At 31.2% G+C, this 27,992-nt stretch overlaps 1 protein-coding gene across 1 annotated transcript in view; it reads right to left on the reverse strand.

Moving 5' to 3' along the window:
• Positions 1 to 27,992, reverse strand: part of LOC106677984 (probable sodium/potassium/calcium exchanger CG1090) — a gene marked incomplete in the record, with an annotated part of 77,691 nt that overhangs the window by 23,564 nt on the left and 26,135 nt on the right. Inside the window, 1 exon segment of the mRNA XM_067053089.1 lies at positions 12,130 to 12,252. Within this exon segment, the coding sequence (XP_066909190.1) occupies positions 12,130 to 12,252 (123 nt within the window).

Raw genomic sequence — 27,992 nt, forward strand, 5'->3', positions numbered from 1 at the left:
TACACGCCTGTAACACTCCAATTTAACTTAGATCAGATTTACTAAATGTATTATAATGTACAGTTGTAAATAGCAATAACTAAATATTAAAAAGAAAAAAAAAAAAGTATAAGATTTCGAGATCGAAATTTTTTTTTATCCTAAAGGAATTTTGTAGAGAATTCGTACGTTATTCGAAGAATAATTCGTACTTTTTATCCTCATTATATCTTTTTCTATAAAAATAAAACGAAAAAGTAATCGATCCATTACAATCCTATAACAGAATAAAAAAAAAATTAATTACAACTTCAAAAAGTTCATATGAAGTTTAAAATATATGTTCACCAGAACCATTACTTTTGATCTAATTAAAGTATTCGAGGCCGTTTATAGCCGAAGGAGTTAACACGTTGCTTTAGCGAAATCGCAACGGCAAACTACCCCCACGGCCTGGGGGGAATTTGACTTTTATTTCAACGTGGTTCCATGGAATGAAAAATTGATCATCCCATTCTGGTTAGAATGGATTGGTTACCTATTAATGACACCCTCGTATGTCAGATATGACCAGGTAGGAGGTAATAATAAAAAAAAAATTAATCGGATTTATACACATTATAATGGATTTTCCATAATTAAATAGGAACTCCTGTTTCTTTAACACATATTTAAGGCTATAATTTTAAGCCACTCGAAATGCCTCTTTTATTGATTATAGTTTCAAAAATCATAAAAAAAATTACATTATTGTACATATTACTGTAAGTGTGAAAGAATCGCAAGTTCCTTAGGACCAGTGCTTTAGTAGGCTGGTTAGTTAGTGAAAAATACTTGGATTAAAAAAAAAAAAAAGAGAGGGAAAATATGAAGATGAAGAGGTCCTTAAAAATGATTCAGTTTGGCAAGGATCTGAAAAGGCAGGATACAAGCGCTTTGCCTTTGTCTTGGCAACATTGTTCTCCTGATGGCCTAGTCCATCATTATCGGCTAACCAACTACCATTGTTCAATGATGTATTAATTACAGCATTATGATTCCCTCAGCTTAATAGCTTACAACAGCGGTAATTGATTAGACCAGCCATCGCTCTTTGAATATTTAATTTTTCATCACTCAACAATACATCTATACTGAATAATACACAGAGTAAAGGGTTTTATATCCATGGTACTACAGCAGAAATTATAAGCAACCGGAGTGATTTAAATTAATTATACTCAATTAATCAAATTATACTCTTAAGTTCGACGGAGTGTGGCACCAGGGATCTTCTCTTCAAACTCAAGACAATAATTCCACCTATTTACTAATTATCACAATTTGTAGTCCAGTAAAATTGTTTCGAAATTCTTAAATGTTTAGTTTAAATGTTAAATAATTAGTGTGTTTTAACTATAGGAAAAAAAAAAATCATATCTTCTAATTCCTCCTTACACGACAACCCACCGCCATCTTGGAAAACCCTCTAAATTTTTGTATTTGTCTATTTTTTTTTTTCAAAAATATCTGCAAAAGTATGGGTTTTAAAATTAAATATAATGTTTTTTTTTAGTTGTCTTAATTATCTAATTTTGAAAGCAATAGGAAACCTGTAATACACCTCAAAATCCGACTCTACTAATTTCATGATTTGTCCCAAAAAAAAAAAAATGAAAAGTACAAATTTAATGTTGTTTATTGCTTTGCAGCAAGTAGTGAATCGTTTGCTGTCTAAAATAAATACGTTGGTAGTAGAAGTTATAGCTGGAATTCAAGAAACGATGTTTTTCATAAGTTCTTAAATACTAAGAGATACGTTTTCTATGAATAAGTAACAGCCCGTCCTTTTTCTTTATATTAGCTTGCTTTAAATATTGTTAATATTTTTTTTATCTATCGATAGACTCGGTTGTTGAATTTAAATATTAAAAACAACTATACTTTAAAAATTTATTTTTGAAGTTGAAACTTAGATTGCAGTTATATATTCAGCTACGTAATCATACCTATTTATAACAATGTGTACATTCTGCTCACTGATAAATAAAAGGAACAGTGGTCTAAGTCAAAATAATGTCACTTTTAAAAAATTTACTTATTTTTATATTATTATTTGTAAAAAAAAAGATTCAGGATAAGCGTATTTAAATTTTTTTTTGTCTCCTCAAAAAAAAATTTCAATTGATATTTAAAAGAAACACTATCCTAAACAAGTGTTTAAAGAAATATTTTGGAGGAGAAAGTGGTGAATCTCTGAGATTTACTAATGCTACATATTAGGTAAATTTACACTTTTAATTTTATTAGGAAGGAATTATAATATTGTGATAAAACTTGAAAACAAAATTCATTTACTAGTTTTCCTCATATTAACCTCATCCACACACCATTTATTATAAGTCAGTGATAGAAAGTATTCAGAGGTGTTCGTAGATTTATAAAACAGCCCTAGTGAATGTGTACTATGAATTTCAGACAAACATTGTTTTTTTCATTATTTGGTCTTGACATTATAAAAATAACTTTATAATATAAAATCAATTTTTTAAAATGCTCTTGTTCGTTCTTTCTTTTACTCAAAAAATCAGAAAGGTATGTCTTCATTTAAACATTCCATGAAAAATAATATGTAGGGTTAATTACAATAACCGCCGATATGGTTAGTAGGGTAAAATTGACTTACACCACTTTAACTATTTCACTAGTGATTTAATTACCATGCCAAAAAAGTGCTACTGCTAATAAGAATTATTAGAAGCACCACTATTTTAACTAAAAGATTTGACTGAGAATGCAGGTATGGTCATAATTCAATATTTAAAAAAAAAAATTAGTACACCATTTTTACTTTATTCATGGTAAAGTAAAAAAAGAACCATTAACAAAAACTTTAAACACATTCCAATAAAATCATGATGACTCTCAAAACATGTGTATACATTTATCGACTATGTAGTGTTGCATTGTTTAGCGATGTATTAAAAATTATTGGTACACATCCAACTTAAAACAGAATTCCGTTTGTTCTATTTGGAATCTTGTAGTCCCGAATGTCAGATAAAATTATTTTTAAATAAAACCAACTTTGTGGTCAACTTACCTCGAACTCAATCCGAAGGGATTTGAAAATTCGAGGCGTGAAGCTGGAGTGAACTTGTAGCCTACATTGGCTACTTGGCATTCTGCTGGCCGCACCTCCTGACCTGACCCGACTTGCAATAACAGCCCCTCGACAAAAAGTTCCCCTCCGTGTAGCAATAAACTTCCAAAGGGCTTCTCTTATTGTTAAAGTTATTTCCAACCCTTTATCACGTCTTCTCTGAATATTTACAAGTTATTAACTGAGAATGTGGTGTGGAACTTAATGTATTAATGTACTATATATATTTAATCTAAATTAAGCGTATTGTTTTGAAAATATAAGTATTAAAGAATTTAAATTTTGTTTTCTGTTTTTTAAGTCAATTAAGCTGTAGGGAAAGATAGACAAGCCTTGTATATATCGACACAATAATATTTATCCTGACATTTTATATTTTAAAATACAAAAGTACCAAAATTATTTTTCTTTTCCTACGCCACAGGAAGTGGGCTGTTACGGCATTTTCCCTCTCGCAGCCCAATACAATTTGACTCTTCCTCTTAGTTGGTCCGCATCTCGCTCAACATCCTCCAGAACAACACACGCCAAAAGATGGTCCCCATCCATGTTCCTCATGTTGCATAGAGGACATTTCGGGGAATCTACGATGCCAATTCGATGGAGGTGTTTTTGGAGCAGATCATGTCCTGTTTCTACCCGAAAACAGGCCACTCTCTCAGCTCTGCTAAGATTGCCGGGGATTCGTTTATCCTTATCCAGTAGGCTCTCCCACTTCTTTCCTTCCGCTTTATCTTTATGTCTAGCACTTGTTCTGTCCTGACAATAAGAGCTTATAAGAGATTTCACCCTTCTGTAGGAAAGTGGTAGAACAGGCTGGTTCTCTGCACAACCAAGTTTAGCTAACTTGTCAGCTTGCTCATTACCATCTATACCAACATGGCCTGGTATCCACTGCAGAGCTATAGCCCTTCCTCTTTTCTTCATTATAGCAGCCATGTTTCTGCACTTTTCTTCCGTGGGTGACTCTGCGGCACCTGGTGTTGTTAATTTTTGTATTACGGCTTGAGAGTCGCTGAAGATTACCGTGTCGTCATTGCATTCAATAGTGGCTTCCATTGCAAAGCAGATAGATGCATTTCTGCATCATAATTATCACATCCAGCTGTACCAAAATTATGAAAATTCTTGAAAAAATGTAATAAAAAAAAATAATTGACTTAGTCTATATATTTTTAACTGAATTAGGTAGGACGGAGAAAAAGTCAAGCTTAGTATGTATTCCCAATATAAACTTTCCTTAGGGCCGCCCATAGCTCAGTGGTTAAGACACAGTCTTACCAATTTGATGTTTATTGGCGGTGCCGGTTCGAATCCGGCCTGGGACGCGTCGACTTTTTTCATTGCGTGGCGGTCCCACAAAATGAAGAACTTTGACCCCCAACCATGGTTAGGTAGTATAGGACTCCAATGGGAGTCTTGGCCAAAAAAAATAAAATAAACTTTCCTTGCACTTTTTATTTTTAAAAAATACTTAAGTACCTAATGGACTCGTTATCACTATAATTATTACACATCATGGGGAGTGAAAATGAAATAAAAAAACTATTCAAAACGGGATCAGGAATGTACATACCTTTAAAGACAAATGGAGTGTTTAAACTGAGAATTGAGAACAAAGTGGAAAACAACAAAAACAGAAAAATAACTGAAGTAAGTAGAACTTATGTTTATGACTTTAGAATACTTAACCTAATGAATTAAAGTAGAAACCAAAAGTGAAATGATCAACTTGCAACGTGGAATTACCAACGAAAACCTTCAACGAATTTTATTCATAAATTGGAAACCACCCCCAAAAAATAGACACATTAGTTTTCAAATGAAAACTAAAATTAGTGTTACTTTTTTTCATTTAATTAAAATCACTCAACTCTTATTTGAAAAATTATGTTAATAAATAACACTATCTCACAAAAATGGACGAGTTAAAAACTGTTTTCATTCAAATATGTTCTTTAATAGTTTGAAATATAATTCTATAATTTTGGTATAATAATATTTTGTAAGCTATTATGTAGTAATGTATTTAAGTATTACTCATTTTAAGTACAATTTACATAATTTTTCCTGATTGAGGTGTGCATGTTAAATTTAGAAATTGATTTATCATTATATGTTTAATTATTCCTCTTCCATATTTCACCTAAAAATTATTCTCGAAATGGGGATCACATTATTTCGGAACCTGATGGAACCTCTTCAAAATGATTAATTGGTAGTTTGAATATATTTCTTTAAAAAAAAAGTAATATTAAAAAACTTATTGAAATTTAATGAATGAAGTTAATGATTGAGTTTACTTGTAGTAAAGAAAGGACGTATTTAGCAGAGATAATAAATTTTATGAAAATATTTATTGTAATTGTTTTTTTTTATATTATCTCAAAAATTTCAGTTATGTTTTAAAATGTTCCCTGATATTACTTATCTCTTCAATGATTTCAGTCTCATAAAATGACTGAGAAGAGGTTTGGCATTTATTAACTTGATCGAAGCCTATCAAGGAAAGACCAATTATCTCCACCCTTTGACTCTTTAATCGATGCCAACATCTCATCAGTCGTCAAGGACTCCTGGAAATGTCAAATAGATATTCAGCAGAAGTCTCATGAGCTCTTCGAAGGCAAGATTGAAGAAACTCTTAAACAGTGACCTAATATGTATTTTTTTAAAAATTTCGTATTCCAAAAATCTCTCGCAACTACATCCAGTTGAAATATATAATCATCATTTTTGAAGCATTTGCTTAATTTAACAATTTTTCTCTGACCCCTATTATCCAACTTCTAAACCTACTGGAGTATTCAAACGATCCTTCCTAACCAGTGCCTGCAGTCTCACTACTACCCTTGGCTTATTAAAATCTCATCCAATCCTTCACATCAGTTTCCTGTCCCATAAACTGGAGTTGTTGGATGGAAAATCGGATATTAATCTGTATTTGACTGAATTTCGACTGCTAAATTGTGTTGATTTTATTTTCCATATTTTTTTTTTAATATGTATATAGAATACTGAGTTAAAAACGAATGATGTTTAAATAAATATATATCCTAGATGTTAATAATTAGGTATTTCCAAATCAAGGAGTAATTTCACGATTGAGCACTTCTCCATGTCGTAGGCTTCTCGGTGGTACTCACGTAAACACGTGTTTTTTTTTTTTGTTTTTTTCCGTACCCTCCTAAAAAGATTTTAATTGGTATTTAGTACGTACATATAGGAGCTATGCTATATGTATAGCTGGGTATGAAGGATACCTTGCACCACGGATTGAAGGATGTACGCACCAGGTATGGCATGGTAGTCTTACTTACCTGACTTTTCAAGCATCGAGTAGGTTGGACGATGTACTACATGTCACAATCCCACAAGATCATAACACAAAAAAGGCAATCCTTCCCTGCCGGACCCGCCCCGCTAAGACCCCCCGTGAAGCGACGGTCCTATATCAGTTTTGAAATAAGAGCTTGAAACGGGAAGAGGAGACTTTAAGATAGTTAAATCGAGCAATATTTAAAAAGCGCCTAAAATTGAAAAACGTCACTCGCTCTCCGTGAACTTAGCTCAGAAAGCTATAAATGTAAGAAGTAATAAATAGAAGAGTTCAAAGAATCCTAAACAACAAAGGTGTGAAAAGACTAATACCAAAGGAAAGTCTGGAACTCTTCCCTCAAAGATGAACATCCAAGTAAATGGCTTGGAAAGGATCCAAAAGAGTAATGGGGAAAAAATATAACTTTTAAGAGAAGAGGGAGAGAAAACGGACTTGAAAAAGTGAGTAAGATCTAAGGGTATTCGCAGGACAAAGGTTGTAGAGGAGCGTAGTGCCTGGGGCTTCGAAGCCAGATAGTACCGTACTGGCAAGAGATTCGCGGCGTTGAAGATAAAAGAGAGTACAATTTTGGAAGCAGTCGAGCAGTTAACCTGGGCGATCTGGAGAAAGAGTAATTAAGGGGGTTTGAGATACTGAGCCGGAGGAATTGGTACTAGGTGGAAGGAAGCCAGCCAACACCTCCAGATTGTAAAAAAAATAAATAAGTCTTAAAAAATAAATATTCACGCTCCACTAAACAAGAAGGAAATTTAAATTTATGATAAAAATTAAAATTTGAAAGAGCTATCGATAGGAATGACCCGGTGTTTCCTCGTCATTCATGTGGTCTGGCCAATGACGAAGTTAGGAATGGCGTGGGAATGCCATTGGGAGGTGGCATCACTTACCATGGGGTTAGTTTTAGTTCTTCAGTTACCGGGAAAATTGCGACGAGAATATGCCGAGGGATGATTAGACACGATTGAAACGACGTTGTTTTAAGCTGAAGCCATGTGAATTACTAAAACGCACTGCCGGCAGATGGTAAGAGTTGAGATCTGCTTAAAAGGGAAAGAAGCGAAATTAACGACTATGACCAACAAAATTTGAGTAATTTCATGGACGTGATAAAATAGGTAATATGTCCTAACATATTTATTCACCCTGTTATATAATTATAAAAACCCTGGGATTAAATCTCAAGAGATTTACCGAGGTACAAAAGGTGCGTAACCTCATGGGAATTTTACCGTTCAATTTGTTTTTGTTTTTTAATTAAAATTAAAATAAGCTCTTCAAAGACAGATACAACAATAAAAATATTTTTTCATGTAACATTATATTGTGACTTGGAAGACTCGATGGACAGAAAATTGCTGTTTCCTGGGACAATGATCTATACTATATCTTTATTCTTATTGTGCCTCTAAAATAAATGTGAAAGATAAAGGAAAAGGCAAGCTTTAGCGTTCTATAGCGGAACCTCAGGCTGATACTGAGTGAGACAGGTCCTAAGTGCCTACCTTAATCAAAGAGATACAAGAACATCAAGTTTTCTTTAGGAAGGGTCGTCCAACCGTAATGTTCCCTTGAAGTATACTTTTTCAAGACAACCAGCCATAATGTTCTCTAGAGTATTAAAAACGACAATTCTTACCTTCACAGGACGTGTTTAAATATATTTATGAACAACTAAGATAAAATAATTGGAAAATGAAATAAAATATAATCAAATTATTATTGCAATTATACGCAAGTTTATTTAACGGTTCAGGATTCGCGTCCAGTCAATAGATATTTAGTTCCCACTTACGAAAATATACAATATATTAAGCCACCTTATTTAACTTATAAAATAATATTATTTTAGTAATAAGTATTTTTTTATCAGTTAAAATGGTTGTCAAGGAGGTCATACTTTAAGACAAAACGAAAACGCTAACTTTCCAACTGAGATAACGAACAGAATTTCTTAATTAGCCCTGAGACAGAAAATTAACGTACAAAATTATTTACACAACTCTATATAGACTTAACTTACCAAATTTCGGGATCTGCTAAAAAGACACATTCATACAAAAAAAAAAAATAAATAAATAAAGGCTTTCAATCACAATTTTAGGGAAAGACAACGCACTCACAACTTAACCGACCTACACATTCCTACAGTAACGAATCTTATTCGTATGATTTACAAACAGTTTCACGACAAATTATATTGTCATTTAAATAAAAAAGTACGAAGTAGGAATTGTCATTTCCTAACGCAACTCGGCGAGGATTTGGAAGAAAGATCTCCTAGACGGATGTCGCCTGACAGCAAGTCTCTTTGTTTCTATCAGTTCAGTATAGGTGTTGCAGATAAATATTTATTTCGTCAAACCATTCCTAGATCGACGCTGGAATCAGATTAACATCCTGAGTACTTCAAGCCCATGTTTATATTTTACTTTTTAATTGAAGATAAAACCAAGCGGTTGGACATGATATCTGACCAAAATACATTTTACCACAACTTATCCTTACAACAAACCGAACACATAAACCTTTATGGTATATAGAGGTAGACTTTTTTTAAAATTTTTTTATTTCTAATTACTAAATTGATCATATTTAAGGAGTCCTTTGGAAATTAATTGAATTCCTAATTGAATACTTAATTTTTTCCAGAAATAAAATATTTTGAATTTAGTTGGTATTTTTATTCTTTTTGTTATTCAGCAATAATTGTCTCCGTGATAGCGATTTCGATTATATTAAAAATCTTTCAAGTCACTGACTAGCGAATAAAATGTATTCTTTTTTTTTGTGAAGTATTATCATTGTAAGAAAAGTTTTGATTTTATTATTTTTTTTTTTATATTTACCATTATATGATTGTGAACTGACGAGACTAAAGATAGATATAACATTATGATAAGGAATTCTGTATTGGAGTATCGTGGTATTGAGTTAATGTAAAAACGCCTGCAGGATAAGAGCATACTATATCTCTCAAGAGTTATTTATTGCGGTATAGTATAAATCGAACGCCTCACCCAAAAGCTATCCATATTAATCCTCTATACAGGTATAAAAGTATATCTCTATCTGATTTCGATCAGCAGTAACTTTGTTCAACTCTTAATAAAATAAATATTGATAATAAATTTTATGTAATATTATTAACTATTTATGGAAAAATATATTTTGGTGTCAGGGAAATATCAATGATCATTGCAATTAATGGAAATTTAAAATTTAAAATTCTTAAATTAATTTATTATGAATATAAATAAATAATTTAGTTAATTTATTTCATAAAATAAAGCTGGTAGAGTGAATGGAAGAGGAAGGTGAAGCCCGATATAACATTATTCATAACAGCTGCACGCAATAATATATTTAAGATCCAGGGAAATACAAAAAACATTCTTAGTGGAATTCCTTGAAGTATAAGGTAACTGATTTTACTAAATTACAATTTCGAAGAAAGATGTGTAATCCACAGGAGTCTACCAGATATTTAAATAATTCAAAAATTTTCTTTTAAAATTTAATGAAACTTTCAGAAGCCAAACAAATTTTTAATTTGAAAAATTGTTTTCAACAATTACTTAGTGATTCACTATAATTCTTCGCCAGCAATTCTACATAACCTCTAACGAAGTAAACATCTACTACTGCAAATAATAATTATTTCCGATTAGGTAGCCAGTAATATGATTATAATCCGAGGGATATGCCAACTCAGACTCCTATAAATTGCAGATCGTTGTATTCCTTGCTGCTGTTACTTAAAAAAGTGAATGTTCCCTGAAAAAAAGTGACAACACTGCTCTAAAATGGCGCCCAAAGATGGTGGACACACTACCTGTATTATTCTTTGGATTACTGTCATTCAGCATTTGGCTCAGCTAAAATTGGCCGTATATTGATACTAGATTGCAAAAAAACATAAACTATAAAAAATAAATGAAAATGATTGGCCTGAACACTTAAAACTACAGGTAAGATAGATGTTTTCTAGTCATTTACCCAAATAATAGTAATTATACAATAAACAATAACGAAAAATACTTAAAACAAAATAAGTAGATAAATTCTTCTTCTTTATGGATCAGTGTTCACTTTTAAGTATTTGAACGTTTTTACAATATAATACAGTCGCGTCGAAGAAGTAGCTACATAAGGGCCTTGAATCTTTTTTGCAACAATGAGTGCTCAATGCTATGATTTATGGGTCTATTACTTTAATATCAATAAGTACTTTACATTAGTGTAAAAAATTTAATGCAAGTGACATTTATATAATGTTTTAGATAGCACAGCACTCATGCCAGGTACCGTCCGTAGCAGACCGAAGAGGAGCTGGATGAGGGAACTTGTCTTTTGACGATTAAATTTGATACCATACCTGGAGGAGGTACCGCTTGGTACCTGAGGCTCCAACTCATGGCTCTGATAATATTCCCATCAATAATACATCAAATTCACTGACTGTCATCACTATTGACAAGTGTGAATAAAGATAAAAAACCAAAATATCAATAAAATTTTAGTTTTATATTTTAAGAAGGGGAGTGGATTGTTCAGTAGTAAGGAACTGTGCTACTAACGCCGATGATTCTTGTTTGAATCCGACTGCGGCCCTCTGATTTCACCTAGGATCATTAACTGAGTACCATTAATTAATAATAGGTAAAAATATGGCGGTTGAGGGTGATTCTGACCACCTCACACAACCGTTGGTCTAGTAACAGTACTTTATTAGAGAGTACTAAGTTAGAGTACTGAACCCCTGAATCTTCATGTGTTGCTGCGGTACGGACTGAATTTTTTTAAAATTAATAATTTAGGAATATCACAAACTCTATTTTTCATTGAATAGTATTTATAAATGCTATTGATTTACTATAAAATTTCAACCACTCAATATTTTTTTTCATAAACTAGATACATATCCGAATCCCTGTTTCATAGAAGAGAAGACACAATGATGTCCTGAGCGCCAACGGATTCAAAGGGTTTAGGCATTATCCGGCCTCTTAGACCATACCTTAATGAAGGAAGGGTTTCATCAACTGAAGCTCTAAACCGATTCTTTTAAAAGTATACCGAACGCACTGCTTTTTTTACCTACTACGTTGACTGTTATTTGTCTGTGCTGTGTTATCGGGTACGATTTAATATTTATGAATAATTATGTTATAAAACAGATCAAGAATTAAGTATTTTAATTATTTCTCTTGTTACATAATTAGACATGTGTACACACAGATTTACGGTTTATTGTTGTTTTCATGTCACCTATGCGGGTTTCTGTTTTTTTTTTCTCCCCCGAAAACATAATAAACGACCATATCGAAGTAAATTCCAAAAGTAATATGAAACCGAAACGCGCGTGTGAGATCGATAATTCAATTAAACCAATGTGGGGTGAGAGGGGATGGGTCACCAACCTATTCCAACTTGAGCAAATCATGTCTGCATTCTTGAGGGTGCTAAGGTTATGTCTCAACACTGCCACAGCTTCGTGCCCCTAAGTTTTATTGATAGGTTTGTGGTAAGACAAAGTGAGATAAGATTGTCTTTCTAGTAGGTTGTGGTCTGGTTGGAATTGACGAGCATCATAAAGAAATATTCGATAAAATAAAAATGCCATTAATAAAAAACATATTAAACTATAATTAGTTGATAAAATGCTCACATTTCTGATAGTAGTTGTGCTGGAAGATATAGTGGGGCCCAATGAGGTGCCTTGGACGAAGGCGTAGAGGAGCACCGCCACTGCCCAGACCACTTGGTAACGCAGCCTTCTCCGCAGGGACATCTGCAACAAAAAGGTAAATGTATTTCAATAGTGTGTTTATGTAAGTTTATAACAAGGTAACGAAATTCATTTAATATTATCAAAATTTATTATAATTTTTATAAAAAAAAAAATCATAATTTATTACTGATCAAGTGTACAAAACAGGTTTGATCTGAAAGGACTTTTACTCTAGATATCGTGAATCTCCAATTCTTTATCCGATATTTACATTGCGAGTCTTGTAGTCTAAAGACTAGGTTTCATATGATAGATAAGTGTCTTCCAAGTTACTCGAGCATTCACAGATAGTTGAAAGTAATTCCAACTATCAAGGAAATCTTGATAGTACGATTACAAATGCAGTTTACACGATTACTAGAGACAGCTGTCACTATCGTTATTGCTACCTATCTCACTATCTGGAACCTCAGCTTTAGGGAAAGTAATCAGTGTTTTCAACTTAAACAATAAAAGTCCGTGGAAGAAATTCGGATAAAATGTTTTCAAAAATAATTTTTAGTACATATTAATTTATCAGTCATTTATCAGAATTGAATTGAAAAAAACTAATTAAACCACATTAAACCCACATTGCCAAAAATAAAACCATATATATTTTTTTTAATTTATTTTAATTCCTCTCGTATCCAATCCTAACAGTCCGAAATCCTTTGAAAAATCCTAAATGCTCCCTAATTTGTCACAAATAAAATCATCCACAAATACCTTAATGTTCCGTTTGTAACCGATCTAGCCCAAACCAGATATCAATCCTTCCATTACAAACTCCCTAACCACTCAAACCCATTAGTTTCTAATCTTGCTTCCTCTTTTATTCCGGACAATCCTCCGAGGCGTCTGAAAAGAAGATGGCATCGAGACCTTATATTGTAAAAATGTTTTTAGAGTGCTACCATAGTTTCTCTACATCCTTGTACCATACCATTATGATTTCCTCAAATTTACATGATGTATTTATGTACCGTTGTAAATATCAATAAATAATTTTTTTTAAAAAAATTATTTTATTTGCATACAATTCCATTTCGGTCTTTTTTAACTTTGGCCATTTTTTAGCCATATTAAAATATTTTTGCCACTAGTAGTTAATATTAATAGCTTTTTTTATTGAATTTTATCGATCAAAGAAGGGCTATGACTGCAAAGTAAACAGATGAAATTATTATAATAGAGTGGTATAAAATGGGTTACTTATACATCAGAAGCAGAGAACAATATGATATTGGAGCCCTTTGGGGTTGGACTGGATTAGATTCTCTTTAATATTAATATTGAATAAAATTAAAGCCCGATGGTTCGCTTTTGAAGTTTCAGTCCAATAGATTGAGCTCAAGTCCTTTTGTATAACAGGCATAGATGGGCTTCCGCTATATTAGCTGATTAATACGACGTGAGGAGCGGTCTTAGTTCCAGGATAATCTGCCTCTTCGTAGGAATTAATTGAATATTTTTTTATTGAAATTTTATGAATTTATAATAATATAATATAATAATAATAAATTTTGATAATTTGTCAAATAGCATCGATAAGTCTACGCAATAATACTATAATTATACGAGTGATAGGTGAAATATCCTTAGTTGATAAGGAATATGTTTGTAAACTCTATCTATTAATGCTAAAATTATAGATATTTTGTTGTAATCTTGAGGGTGAAGTTATAAAAAACCAAACAAAAAAAAATAAGTGACTGAGTTCCTCAATTAAAGTCTTACTTTCCCTTCATTTTTGATTGGGAAACAGATAAAAAGGGGGTTAATCGTTTCATATATGCTTACAAACCACGAAAAAAGAATTGTGTAAATGATAGAAAAAATGAGAACCCCGAAAAGTCACTTTTCTATATTACCAACTCAATGCATATATATAAATCATTTAATTCAGTTTGAGGAAGAGCTATAAAAAATTCTTGAGAACTTTATAAATCTGAATCTAAAACCGAAATGAAATAACAACCCTAAAAATTGTAATACTTTATTATTTTTATGCTAATAACTAGAAAACTAAGGATATTAAAGTTATTAAAATATCCTACAAAATGCTTGTATTATATTTTTATTAATTTAAGAAACCATAAGAGAGCACTATAAGAAATTCCAGCCAACGAAGATTCAAAAAGAGCTTTTTTAAGAAATAAGCATGGACTTTTTTCCTCAACGATTTTTGGATTTTTTTTTTAATTCGAATTTCAGGTCGTCCAAATCGCTTAACGTCTATGTATTAGATATAGTCACAACGAATATTCTTTTTAGTATTTATTGATGATAAAAACTCATCCATTTTTGAGTAATTCCAAAGATGATTAAATTTAGAGTCAAATTATTAAATATGAGGAAATTTATTATAAAATCAAGAGGGAGAAAATCCGTTTTTACATATAACTTAAACATCTATGAAACTATTATAATCATCAATACTCATCGTATGATGATGATAATGATTTTTCACAATAAAAACATCAAGTATAGATATCAGATGGAAAGGCCAAAGACGACAGATGATATTGCCTCAATATCCGAAATTCTTTGACATCAATGACACCGGAGATAACGTCTCCATTTGTCCAGTTATTTCTACATCCCCACCTCATACAAAATCAATATATCAGCTTTCATATTTACCTATCTCTTTAAATTCTTCGACTTAATCTAAACATTAATTGAATATATTATTATGTACAATGGGTGATTTTGATACAGCAGTTTTCTCTAAACATAATGACATAATAAGAGCTAGAAATACTTTAAAGAGTCACTTTGATGATCTAGAACAATTCTTTACTAAATGGATGATTAGTCTCAACATTTATTACCTATTGCCCACAACTGTGTGGCAGATTGTAATATCTATCAATAAATAAATCTATCTTAACCTAAAAAAAAAAAAAGTCTCAACATTGAAAAATGTACTTGAAAAGTTTATAGTCTCTGACACTCATCAGAACTAACCGTAGCTAATCTTTAAAGGTAAAAAAGTGCAATGGAATCCTGCTATTAAAGCAGCAAAGCATCTCCAGCCTACACGAAAAGAAAAACAATACAATCATTCTAATTAAAGAGTCAGTAGACTTCATTAAAAATGGTTCAAAAAGTTCCACTCCCAGTTTCCGGAAGTTAAAAAAAAATAATACACAATGTGGGAAATCCAACCTCATCGCCAAAACGGATGCCCAGGTTGCAGCAGTACATCCTGTTATTGTTCTATATTTACCTATCTCTGTTATTGACATTACTATTATTTCATTTTTTTTTTTTCATTAGAAGTCAGTTATTTAGTTTATTAAATCTATAAATTTCATTTGTATTTTATGTTAACTTTATTTTTTTTTCTCTTCCCTTTATACAAAATATTATTTTATCTATGCATTTTTATAATCCAACGTTATTATTCAGAATTGTTCAATGGTTATAGTTTTGTAAATAGCTAGGGATGTTTGCACGAGACTATACCCCTCGCCATAATCAATTATTCAACCAAAATAACAAATCAAACTGTTACAAAAACATGTAAGACCCACCAAGCAGATATATATATTTATTTTTTTCTTAACTATTAATAATATGTCTTTTTGTGGATCTTGAGGACCAGTCAGTAAGACAACCATAATGAGGCTACGTTTCACAACTTTATTGTTTGCATAGTAATGCTCTACAAGGAAAACAAAAACCTTTCTTAGAAAAAATAAATTCTTCAACTAATTATTAAAAAACATTGCTTTAATACAACTAATTTAAAGTTTTAGCCAGAACTGAATAGGGATGAAAAATGTACTCGTTCTTTCTAGCAGGTAGTCAGTCTGTTATTTCTGTGTTGTATTTTTATTATTTATATTTCTTATTCTTAATTATGTCATATGTGTTTATCACACATAAGACATAATCAACAACACTCAATGTAAATAAAATACAAACAAATACACAATAGACTGACTACCTGCTGGAAAGAACTAGTATATTTTGGAAAAACCTAAACATACCCGTATTTACCTTTCTCCATTTCACCCCTATTCAGTTCTGGCACCAACCTGAAAGTTATCAATAAATAAATTTAAGATATATTATCTACAGTTGTAAAATGGGATAGTATGAAGAAATGAAACACTCATAAGGAACTCACAAAAGTAAATAAATGAAAAAGTATCAAATGTGCATTGAAAATTATCCGATGCAAAGAACAGCAAAACTTTTCTACTATGATGCCGATTTCAAGAAAAATGATTCATTATTGAATTAAAGAAACCCACGGATCGGTTCATGAAAAGTATTTTAAACATAGAGATACAAAGTGGAATAAGCAAAGTTAATAATTAAATTAGTGAGATAGAAATGTACAAAAACGCAATTTGTAAGGTCGTCCCCTTATTTATTTGTGAAAAATTTGTCAATACAATTAATCATACTTATAAACATAAATTCAATCACATAAAAATACAAAAAAAAATATCCAACATAAATGAGAAAAATTCAATAAATATGGGAAATAGAAAATTGTTTGTGAATCTTACCAGTGTAGAATTTTCAACCGATGGATTTGACTGATCCACAAAAATACATATCTTTGTTATATAAATATATATATGGAAACCTATAGGTACCATAAATAAAGATATACAACTTACATGTATAATATACAATGAATAAATAAATTGGATAATGTTTTACAAACATAATGACGTACGAATTGCTTGCAGAGGGCAGTAATAGTTTGCATTCTAATCTTGGGGCCATCGGCTGTTACAATCACATTGATTGATCAATACGTCCGGGAGAAATTGAATTGCTGTTTATCGATGTGCCAAAATGTCTCGTCACAAATCCACACTGACTGGTTGCTATGTTTACCGACAGTCGTTGGATACTGATAATCTTTTATATTTCGTTCCAAACTAAATACTATATTAATCAAAAAAATGTATATTAGCATATAATATTTCAGGATGTACGTTTCGTTAACTTAATATTTTAATAGGATTTATGGAATGCTTTTCCCTAATAAACCACACGAAAAAGACCGACCAAGTTCATTTGAATTTCATGGGATAATCCCTAATATGGATATTAGCCTCACTCCATAAATCTAGGTGGTAAAGATCTAGCCATTATTAGCGGGGCATAACCCCAATTTATCGCATCATATTGTTAAATTGTTCAAAACGTTTTAATAAACATAATAAAAAATTAGCAATCTTGAGTACTTTCCACTCATGAAATTTCAATGGGCGTGGAAAATACAGGTTTAATTTGCAGTATGTTTCTTCTGTACATAACAATATTGTATTACATTTTTGAGCAGAGTTAACCTATATTAAATTTTTTTTTATATTTCTATTTTTATGTATATTTTTATATGCTATTAAAACATAAAAAATAGATCAACGGACAACCAATTGAAGAAATCGTGATATGGTTAATTTATTGACTCAGGTGTTCTTCAAAGTTTCATTATGGTGTTTTAAATTATGGTGTCTTGGATGAGTGGCATGATTTATAAATATTCCCAAGAATCGTTTTTGTAAAATGATTTCGACTATATATTTAGCTAATTTGTTCTAGTTTTAGTAATTGGATATTAATAATAGTAATTTCATTGTTGTCGATGATATTAGTTTTTCATTCTAGTTTTGATGTTGCTTTTAGCATTTATCTAATCACTTCATGTTATTATTAATTTTGGATAATTTATAATTAGACGGAAAAAATAAAATTGGCACGGTTCGTGTATCATGTAACATTCACTTACTACTCTACATACGTCTCCAAGTTTTGTGTATATTGGTGAGCACCTGTAGAAGTTATCATTTATATTTATGATTTTCGAAAAAAAAAAAAAAACAGGATAAGGGAAGGCGAACATCATGAACCAAATTTATATTTTTCTGTTGGTACAAAATTGTATATTTCAGAGTTAGAAATAAAGAAGATAAATTTTGTTTATATTCATTCAATAGTTAATACACGCTATTACGTTTACAACAGAACACTACACCATGACCTTCATATCCCTTTTGTCCTTGACCTCTTACCAACCAAATTCTCAAAATTCCATATAAACCTTTCCAACCTTCCTAATCCTTTGGTTCAAACCTTATCTAGTTCCACCCATCCCTACAGCCCACCTGGAAGGTTGAAACGGCAGTGGCCAAGAGACTTATTGTAAAATAAAAATGGTCAATTGGAGTTCTAGTAATGGTTAGATTCTCCACTCAAGTTGAGTATTTGAGGCTTTTGGGGCACTTGCTCAGCCTCCACTGGCTCTCTACCAGTGATACAGCAGGAGGGATGCGCTGGGATCTTTTGAGCTCTGCTCTATCCCCTTCCCCCCACGTGGGGGATAGAGTGGGCTCAGGGATCCTCAGGTCGATTGTGAAAATATTGTATATAAGAGTGTAAATGTGACTAGAGATTATATTATTTTTATTATTATTTATTTATTTTTTCATACACATAGTTTGATTATGTTCATTTTCTTTATCCTTCTGTTTGTATATATTTTAAAAGATTTTTTTTTTCATTTATTTATTTAATTTCATTCTTATTTTATTTTATTTTAGAATGAATGTGATCATTCATCACAATTACCTATTGTCCACAACTGTGTGGCAGATTGTAATATCTATCAATAAATAAAAAGTATCAATTATGAATTAAGATTAAATTATAATTATTAATTATTAAAATATTAATTCATTTCATTAATTCATTATGCTGCCAAAAATACAACAGCTAAAAAAAACATAACGAAATCCAAATGTAATCGGGAAAGAACCCAGTTCGGTTTTACTCATATAATATCCTTATTATTATTGGCGCGACAGACCTTAGAGGTCCAAAGCCTCGCGCGATGTACTTAGGAAATACATCGTGCGCTTCATGACGTGGTTTTCATATAGTGGGTTCGTCACTCCCACGCCTAGTGGCTAACGGGCTTCACAAATAAACGCGGGGAGGCTGTGAGTGAGTATTGTATAATTATATGCTTGAAAAAATCCGGGATAGGGCCAGGACTCGAACTCGCAAACCTTTGGGTAGGCAGACAGGCGTGTTACCACGCTGCTACCGTCACCCCCAAATATAATTATTAATTTTATTAAAATTTTGAAATGTAATTTTATTGATCAATTAATTGAAAAAATAGTGATTCAGGAATTAGATCTTGTATCAAGTTTATTGGTTTATTAAAACATAGCAATAAGTTTTAGTTGTGAAGAAAGGAACAATTCTCCGAAACCTAAACTAATGACAAATGTAATATTTTAAATAATAAAGATGTCTTTTAGTTGAGACCAAATATCAACTAGTATATATACATATATGATTGACTTCAAAATTTATGAATAATAAAAAAAATACATGTAGTTAAAAAAATTGTAGTCTAGTCTGGTAAGGCGAAAAGTCTCCACAATGTTCTAGCCAAGTATCAGTAAGTCGATTTTTTGCAGACCGTTTGCTAACATAACCCTCTTACTGGGTTAAGGTTGGAAAGGAGTAAATAAAGTATTCAATATAATTAGGGTAATTAATAAATAAAATTATGAGATATGCTGTAATCATAAGTCATTCTAATCAAATCAACTTGAAGAGGTTATATCTCAGGGCACCAGAGTTTTGAGGTTTCGATTAATGTTGAACAGTACTTGAACAACTCCTCGAGAAGCTCTATTTGCACGGTGGTTCCGTTGTCTGTTTCTCTGCTAAAAATTCCTTCTGTTAAGTTAAGTATCGTGTTATCTCTTTGGAAACTAAATTTCATCTTAATTATTTTTTTTATGGAGTGTAACGGTTATCATTTAAAGTGGTAATTTAAATTTATATGCACTTTTAAGCATAAATTGTACAAATAAAATTAAATTCTTAATTAGATGATACAAGGATTCTTCTTGGATTTTAGGCACTTCTTGGCGCAGATAGATGGTAGTAGATATTTTTCCTAAAAAAAAATATGTCCCAGACTTAATTTATCACTAATGTTGCATATATTGTATTTAACAAAGTTCAGTTTATGATTTCAACGATAAATGCAAAATAAGTAGTTTAAGAGCATTTATTTTGGGTTGTCCTACAAAATTTGTCCAACTCTTGGTTTGATCATTCATCACAATGTTCTGTGATAACATGACGGATGTTATTTTATACGTAGAAATAACTGTCATCTTATTTCATACATATAATTTATACAATGGTATATTATGTTATGCTATATACAATGATAAGTTTAAATAAACTTACGATTAGTTCTTAAATATTAACAAATTTTAGATAGAACTTTAGGTTTTTTAATTTTTAAGATATACTTTAGTTTTTAAGGAAAATACGTTTACGAAAACGTAAGAGAAAATAGTGGATACAAAAATTATATGGGACCATTTTCTCACCAATACCTTATTTTACACCAATTCTCGGGAAAATCGGACAACACGATCTTATATTTTTGAGTGTCTAAGAAAATACGTTTGTACATGCCAGACATACGTTTGCTTGTTTAGTGGTAAGTGGACTTTAATAAAATTTATGAGGTACTACATCAATATATTAACCCGCCCAAAGCCCGAAAATTTTATGACAATCGGTTATCGGTTTATAATAGATATATAATATAATTGAAAGTCAGACACACAGACCGAAATAGGCGTAATAAAATTAGATTTTTAGATGTTTTTTTTTTCATTTACTGCATGATTGCAAATCTACTTTCGAAAATGAAATGAAAAACTAACAACCCAGGCTCTTAGAATGACATGAATTTGTAAATGCATTATGTGAAGGAGAAACATAATTCAAATTAAGTACTATCCTTTTCTACCGTGGGTACTTTAATCCAGGCTCATGTTTGTTATCTAGTATATATATATATATATATATACCAAAAAAAGCCAAATGGGCTAAAATCTAAAAATGAGCCTGAAGTACTATGAAAAGTTTTAAGAGTATGTTATGTTAAATAGCAGACCGTTGTGCATTATGGATAATCTTTCAATACCATGTTAATGATGTTTGATTGATATCATGCCATAAATAATAGGTTATATATGATATCCATGATATAACATGATAAACACAGGGTTCATTTTTGGGGTCCTGAGAAAGTCCTCAATGTTCGGACTGAGACGACCCCTTGTAATAAAATGACTTAATACTTTATTCTTTAACGTATCCTTCAATGACCTATGATTCAGATTTACTTGCTATGTGACAGTTGTGTTTGTATATGTGTCCAACAAACCGTCCTTGATGCCAGAAAAGAGACTCCTCATGCTATACTTAAATAGACTAAGGATCCTAGAAACAGAAATCTCGGGTGTAGAATACGACTAGTTCTTTCAAGTTAATATGATATGCCACCAATAGGGAGGTAGAGTTGATTTCAATACTTTATACGAAAACGGAATATTGAAACACAAAGGCGGTATTCTTGAAAAGATCCTGAACCATAACTTAACTGATTTCAATAGGGCATTGAACTCAAATAGTAACCCCCTATACCGATCACTTTGCAGTTTTAACCTACCTAAACCTGACATATATTTCACATTTAGGCTAATTAAAAAAAAAAAAAAGGTACATCAGCGAACTAAGAGTAGGAAACCCAGAACACATCAAACTACAACAGCAAATTCCTCACTTCCAACTCTGTCCATTCTTTAAAAGCTATTTCATTACTGTTTCGTAACATATCCTCCTACATTGCTCAACCTTTAAAATAGACAATATATCTTAAAGCCAATTAAGGACAATATATCCGTATCTTGCGACCTACAAAACATCCAAAATATATTGAGCATTGACAATGAAGTTGAATTGAATAGACTCTATCATTACATTGTAACAGTATATAATAAGTTTGACTCTGTAAGCGGCATGTAAATATTTTTCGAATCCTAATTAACATTAGTACTTATATTATTTATTCATTAAATTATTTTATTTATTTATTCAATCAAGAATTTCTTTTAACCAACCTTTTATTATATTTTCCTTTAAATCTATGTATTAGTTTTGTTTTGGTAAAATGTATTTATTTGTTTATTTTACTGTGAACTGATCTACACCTGTGATTAGTATTTCTCTGGTTTGATCTCGCATCTCTGTCTAATAGTGAATTTATTTAGCAGGTCACTGGCGAGGATCTGAGAGGGGGAATTCGGGAGAGTGAATTTGTCGATCAAATGAAATGAAAATTGAGAAATGGAAGGGACAAGAAGAGGAAAGAAAAAAGGAATAAATCGAAATATTTGTATTTAGTGTGTAGACTGGAATTGATTGTAAAAGAAAACTGTGGAAAAAAAATAAATGTTTTCATTCTTGTTTATTATATCATGTAAAAATATGTAATTTATATATGTCCGATTACGGATAAATAAGTTTGCTGTGTAATGTAGCAACCGAATGTATTTGGGGAGTATGAGTGAATAAAGCATCTCTCTCTCTTGGTTGATTTAAAATAATTCTAATTTTTATTAAGTTTAATGTAATGGAGACTTTGTCTTATACCAATAAATATATATTACATACATATATTTTTCAACCATTTCTCCTCTCCAATTTACTTGCTGTTATTTAAAGTTTTTTTGTCAACAACATGACGACAGAATCTTCTGCCTATAGAAGGCATACACTGAACTGTATTATCTTCTTCTTTTCTCTGATCTTTTGAGACGCAACAGAAGAATCTTAGGACCCTTTAAAGACTTTGTTGTAGCAACTGAAAATCCAATTGAGTGGGTCAAGAAAGCGTGGGTTGGAGCCGTGACCATGGACACGGAGATAAAGGCAATTAGAAGAGAGTGGAGATTACGGGGCCGAGCGGATCAATAGCAGTTGGGTCCTAGCCCCACTACCCCTGGGATCGCCCTCATATTGCCAATATTGGCTCCTCTACTTTGTCCTCTTTCTCTTTGTATTACTGTTCGTATCTCTTTGAGGTGGAATAGCTATTTAGCTAACATCGACGAACTTAAAAAAAATCATGTTATGGGTATTATGCCTTGTCCATGGATTTGCTATGGGATGAAATTTTGGTTATTGAGGGTAACAAACCTTATAGATACTTTTTTATGTAGATACCAAACTATTGAAACAAAAGCACGGTGGCACTTTAATAATAGTACAAGAGCCGGGAAGAAAAAAAGGCAGTTATCTCACCCCAATTTTTGACTACTTCAATAAAAATTATGTATAATTACTAGTCAAAATTGATGAGTCTGCCAAGTATAGGTAGGTGGATTAAAAATAGTAGCCCTAAAAGAGCTATATACGTCCAATAGTTCTCTACATATAACTTTTTAAAAAGCAAAATTTCTTAAAAATCTACTGGAAGATTAGTAAATAGTTGATTTATTTTGAGAAATTATATCTCAGGAACTATGTGACGTACTGATGTCTTTTAGCACTCAAACTAAAGCTAGTTAAATTTACTACAAAATAGTTAATTATGCTTATCTTTGTAGGAGTAGTAGTTTTTATGATATTTGACAAAATGAACTCACAAAATGTTAATTTCTAGTTGTTATTATAAAATATTGGATTTTTGAAAAAATATATCTCTAGTTCCATAAGACGCACATATGTCTGCCAACACTAAAAAAAAAGGAAATTTAACTTACTATAAAGTAGTTTATGACACTTATCTTCGTAGGGGTAGTAGTTTTTATGATATTCACATATGAATATAAATTAAGCAAATAAACATTTGTCCGAACAACTATAAATCAATTTATATAGATATTTCAAATTTCATGAAAACTATTACTCATACGAAGATAAACATAATAAACTACTTTATAGCTCATTAAACTAGCTATAATTTGAGTGCTAATAGATATCTGTTTGTCAAATGATTTTTGTGATATAGATTTTTCAAAATAAATTCACTAACTACTGATCTTTTAGTACGTCCTATACAACATTTTTATGAAACGTTGCTTTTTTAAAAGCTATATCTCGAAAACTATTTAACGTAAATAACTCTATTAGGGCTCATATTTTAGAAAATTTACTCTTCTTTAAATGACGTTCTCTTAGGTTGTTCCTACTTTTTAAGCTTTAGAGCTCCGAATGAAAACTTAGTTTTTTTTATCGCTTTGAAACAGGCGCCATTTTTTATTTCCCCTACCTATACTTTGAAGACTCACCAATTTTGACTATTAATTATACATAGTTTTCATTACAGTAATCAGAAATTGGGATGAGATAACTGCCTTTTTTCTCCTCTTGGGTAGAAGAGATTTTCTGAATGTTTTCTACTTGAAGCCCTTACGTACTTAAAAACTTAAAAAGAATATATTTTATAGTGTATGATATATTAATTGATCAAATATGATTATATTTGAACAATTAATAGGTAGTTTAATTCCTTTAAAAAAATAACTTAAGAAACAGGAATATAATCTGTAAAGGTATTTATTTCCCTTCTAGCTATATTTGTTTATTATTATATATTTTAGCAAAAGTTCAAAATAAATTGTTGAGGCTCCTTTTATCGATAGATCATGAATATGCAAAACAAGAAGTAAATGTATCGACAAAACAATAAAATAGAATACAAGAACAGTTTTAACTCTTGTAGGTTTCCAATAATTGATATTTGGTTTGAATAAAATCTGAGATCTTCGTTTTTTTTTGTTTTTTTTAACAAACAGTAAATATGAAATAAATTAAAATCCATATTTTAAAATTTACAACAATAAAATCTGAATTATGTATATTATTTGTAGATTATCTTATATTATCAAAGTATTGCATAAGTAATATTGTGAAAAGCTGCATTTAGATGTAGCCAGTTATCCAATCAGCCCATAAGGTGATGTTTACCTTCATCTCCCAGCTGAATTGGCTTGGGATTGGAAAGATTGGCATGGATTCCTGGCTTTATTGTATTCCCTATAATCTTCTTTAGTTAAGGTAAAGAATAGATCAAAATTTTTTAACTTTCACAAAAAAAAATTACGATTAACTTCCGTATTTGCTTGTGACACCAATACGTTAATTGATTTAAATAATAAATTATTTATGGACTATTAATAATTTTTTTGAAATTTCCATCTGTTATTACAAAAATAAAATACATTATTATTTTAAATTACTTATAATTACCGTTTACTGATGATTTCTATTTAAAAAAAAATTAACTATCACTGCTTAAGCTATAATACCTTGTAACATACAAAAACCAATATAATTCAAAAAGATAACGCAGTGATATTTTAAGAATGTTTAGACCTACTGGAGGTCAAAATATTGAAACATTTCTTTAAATATGTTTTTTTTGTCTATTTCTAAATATATAACTTTTTTTTTTTTTTTTTAAGGGGACGGCTCAACTGATTTCCAATTTTCATGTATCAAATACTGACACCAGGGTTTTCACTATTGGTAGCTCACCTAAATCACCCTTTTATGTACGGAAGCATATCAAAACCTAGAGTTCTCGCAGGAGTACACTAGTACTAAATATATTTTGACTAAAATTAAAATTCAACTATATTACACACCGTAAAATTATGTTTACTTGTCGATGAAGCAAGACATTAGATTTTTTATCTATGGATCCTTGCAACAACATTTTTCATGTTATTAATTTTTATCCAAAAGGGTATTTCAAAACAGAAATGGATCATGACTTGAAAATTTTAGCAACAATGACATAACACGGTGATGGGGATGTGGAATAGAAAGCAGCCACGTATTCTTATTCTATGCTGGCACTCTTTCGCGAGATTGTTGGATGGAAAATTCCGGTCGACAGAACATCAATAAAAGGGTAGCTCCTTCCGAAGAGTTGTGGCTGTCATCGTGTTTGTTTTGCTCGACAAACATCTTTGTCTGATTTGTACACAACCAAGAATAATCAAAAAGTTACCAAAGTAACAACTTCAGACAGGTTCTTATTTATTTTTAAAATATTTATAATTTACTAAAACTTATTTATACTTACGTTTAGCGAAGATATATTCGATTAATTATTATTGCTTTAAAAACAACTAACGAACAACATCCTATTGATAACAATAGTCATCAATTGAAAAATTTGTACTAAATAGTCATAGGCATATTAGCTTAGCTTTTTATAATTTATTTCCACTAAAAGGTAATATTATATTGTTACAGTTTTAAATAAATAAAATTTATTACATACATTATAGCGTTTTCATGTTGGTCAAGATGTCCCAACAGTAAGTATTCTTGGGTTGGTCTCGTGTGGTCAAATTCGTAGTCTGCTCAGTATTCTTTCGTTGGGTGTACTGCACACTTAATTTCTTCTAACATGTTCCTGCTGTATTAGTCCTAGTTACTTGCAATTTATTTAATATTTGTATTCTCATCCTAGAATAAAGGTCGGTTTGGCGACAATGTAAGTAGTCAGATGGCGACATACTACTTGACCAAATTAATACGGTACTTATTCGAAGCAGAATTAATTGTGCCGTTTCTTATTCTATAACTTTTTCGGTAGAATGTACCATTTAGTAGTTATAGCTGAAAGACAAAAATATGAACCAATTCTGTACTTTAATCAATTATTTACCAAATTATTAATAGTTTTAAAACCGCCAGAAACGTGTTTCCGTGTTAAGTGTGATAAAAATTACATTTTATAATCGGGCACCTGTACTACTTGCTTACTTTCTTCTTCTTGCTTTGGGCGTCATTTAGACATTTCACTTCTAATAAAAACTTGTAGAGTATTGTCGCAGTGTAATTAGAATAAAATTATACTAATTCCACCTGCTTTACAAATTGCCTATAATAAAGTTGAACAGACATATTGAGCAAGTTCAGCGGGGTCCAGGTAATTCAGCCATCGGCTGCAAAACTCATCTGCATTTTAATTTCATACAATCGTGACAGAGGAGGGCTAAGCCATTTATTGTCGGAGGCAGTGTCACCATTGTTTGCCCCTACAATGGCCGCCATTAGACAATCTGGAAACTTAATCTTGTTAATCCTCGACATTGTTATCCCGACCATTCACCTAGCTTATGCCTTCCATTTGCTCCTGTTTGTTTTGTCTTCTCATCATCCTCCGCTTCATGGAGCCCATCCAGAGTGTTTAAAGTGAATTTCTGTGTTTCTCGTTAATGAAGCACTCTTATTCTGATACAAAATCACTGAATTACTATCAGAGTAAATCTATTTCTAAACTAGTTCGTTCATTTATACCTTACAATGTTCAGAAGAGTATTGAAGGGCCATTTTCTATCAAGAGATGCCTTAGTATTAACTTATTTTCCTAATACATTGAAAATCCATACTTAACCTTGAACATTCAATTCCATGTTTCCATAGAGCCATCAGCTCCTGTTTTCTCTCTTTTTATTCTCTCTTTTATTGTCTAGTATCTGGTAGGAGTGTCGCATCGTTAGGTTAATCTTCATAATTACCCCTCAAATCTCCTGCATTTATTTTTCTTTTTTTTTCAATCCCGTTGTTCTGTACAACGTCTTTATATCTGATATCACAAATTACTAGTTTGTCCACCACCACAGTACCTTGCACCCCTTCAATTCGTGATTTATTATAAATCATAATCTAGAGAAGGGATATAAACTTCTTTTAAATGAAGCGATCCACTTCTTAAGTTGAACCAGTTCCTCTTAGTGATTCATCCATTGATTATTTTTACCTTATTTTTTAAAAATTATTCTTAAGAATTAACTTTTGAAAAAAGTTTAAAAAACCATAAAAATTCCCAAACTGTATAGTTTTGACTGGTAAAAACTTAAAAAAAAAAAAAAAAAATA

This window comes from Halyomorpha halys, unplaced genomic scaffold (assembly GCF_000696795.3).
Source record: "Halyomorpha halys isolate HHAL.00 unplaced genomic scaffold, Hhal_1.1 Scaffold116.1, whole genome shotgun sequence".
NCBI lineage: Eukaryota > Metazoa > Arthropoda > Insecta > Hemiptera > Pentatomidae > Halyomorpha > Halyomorpha halys.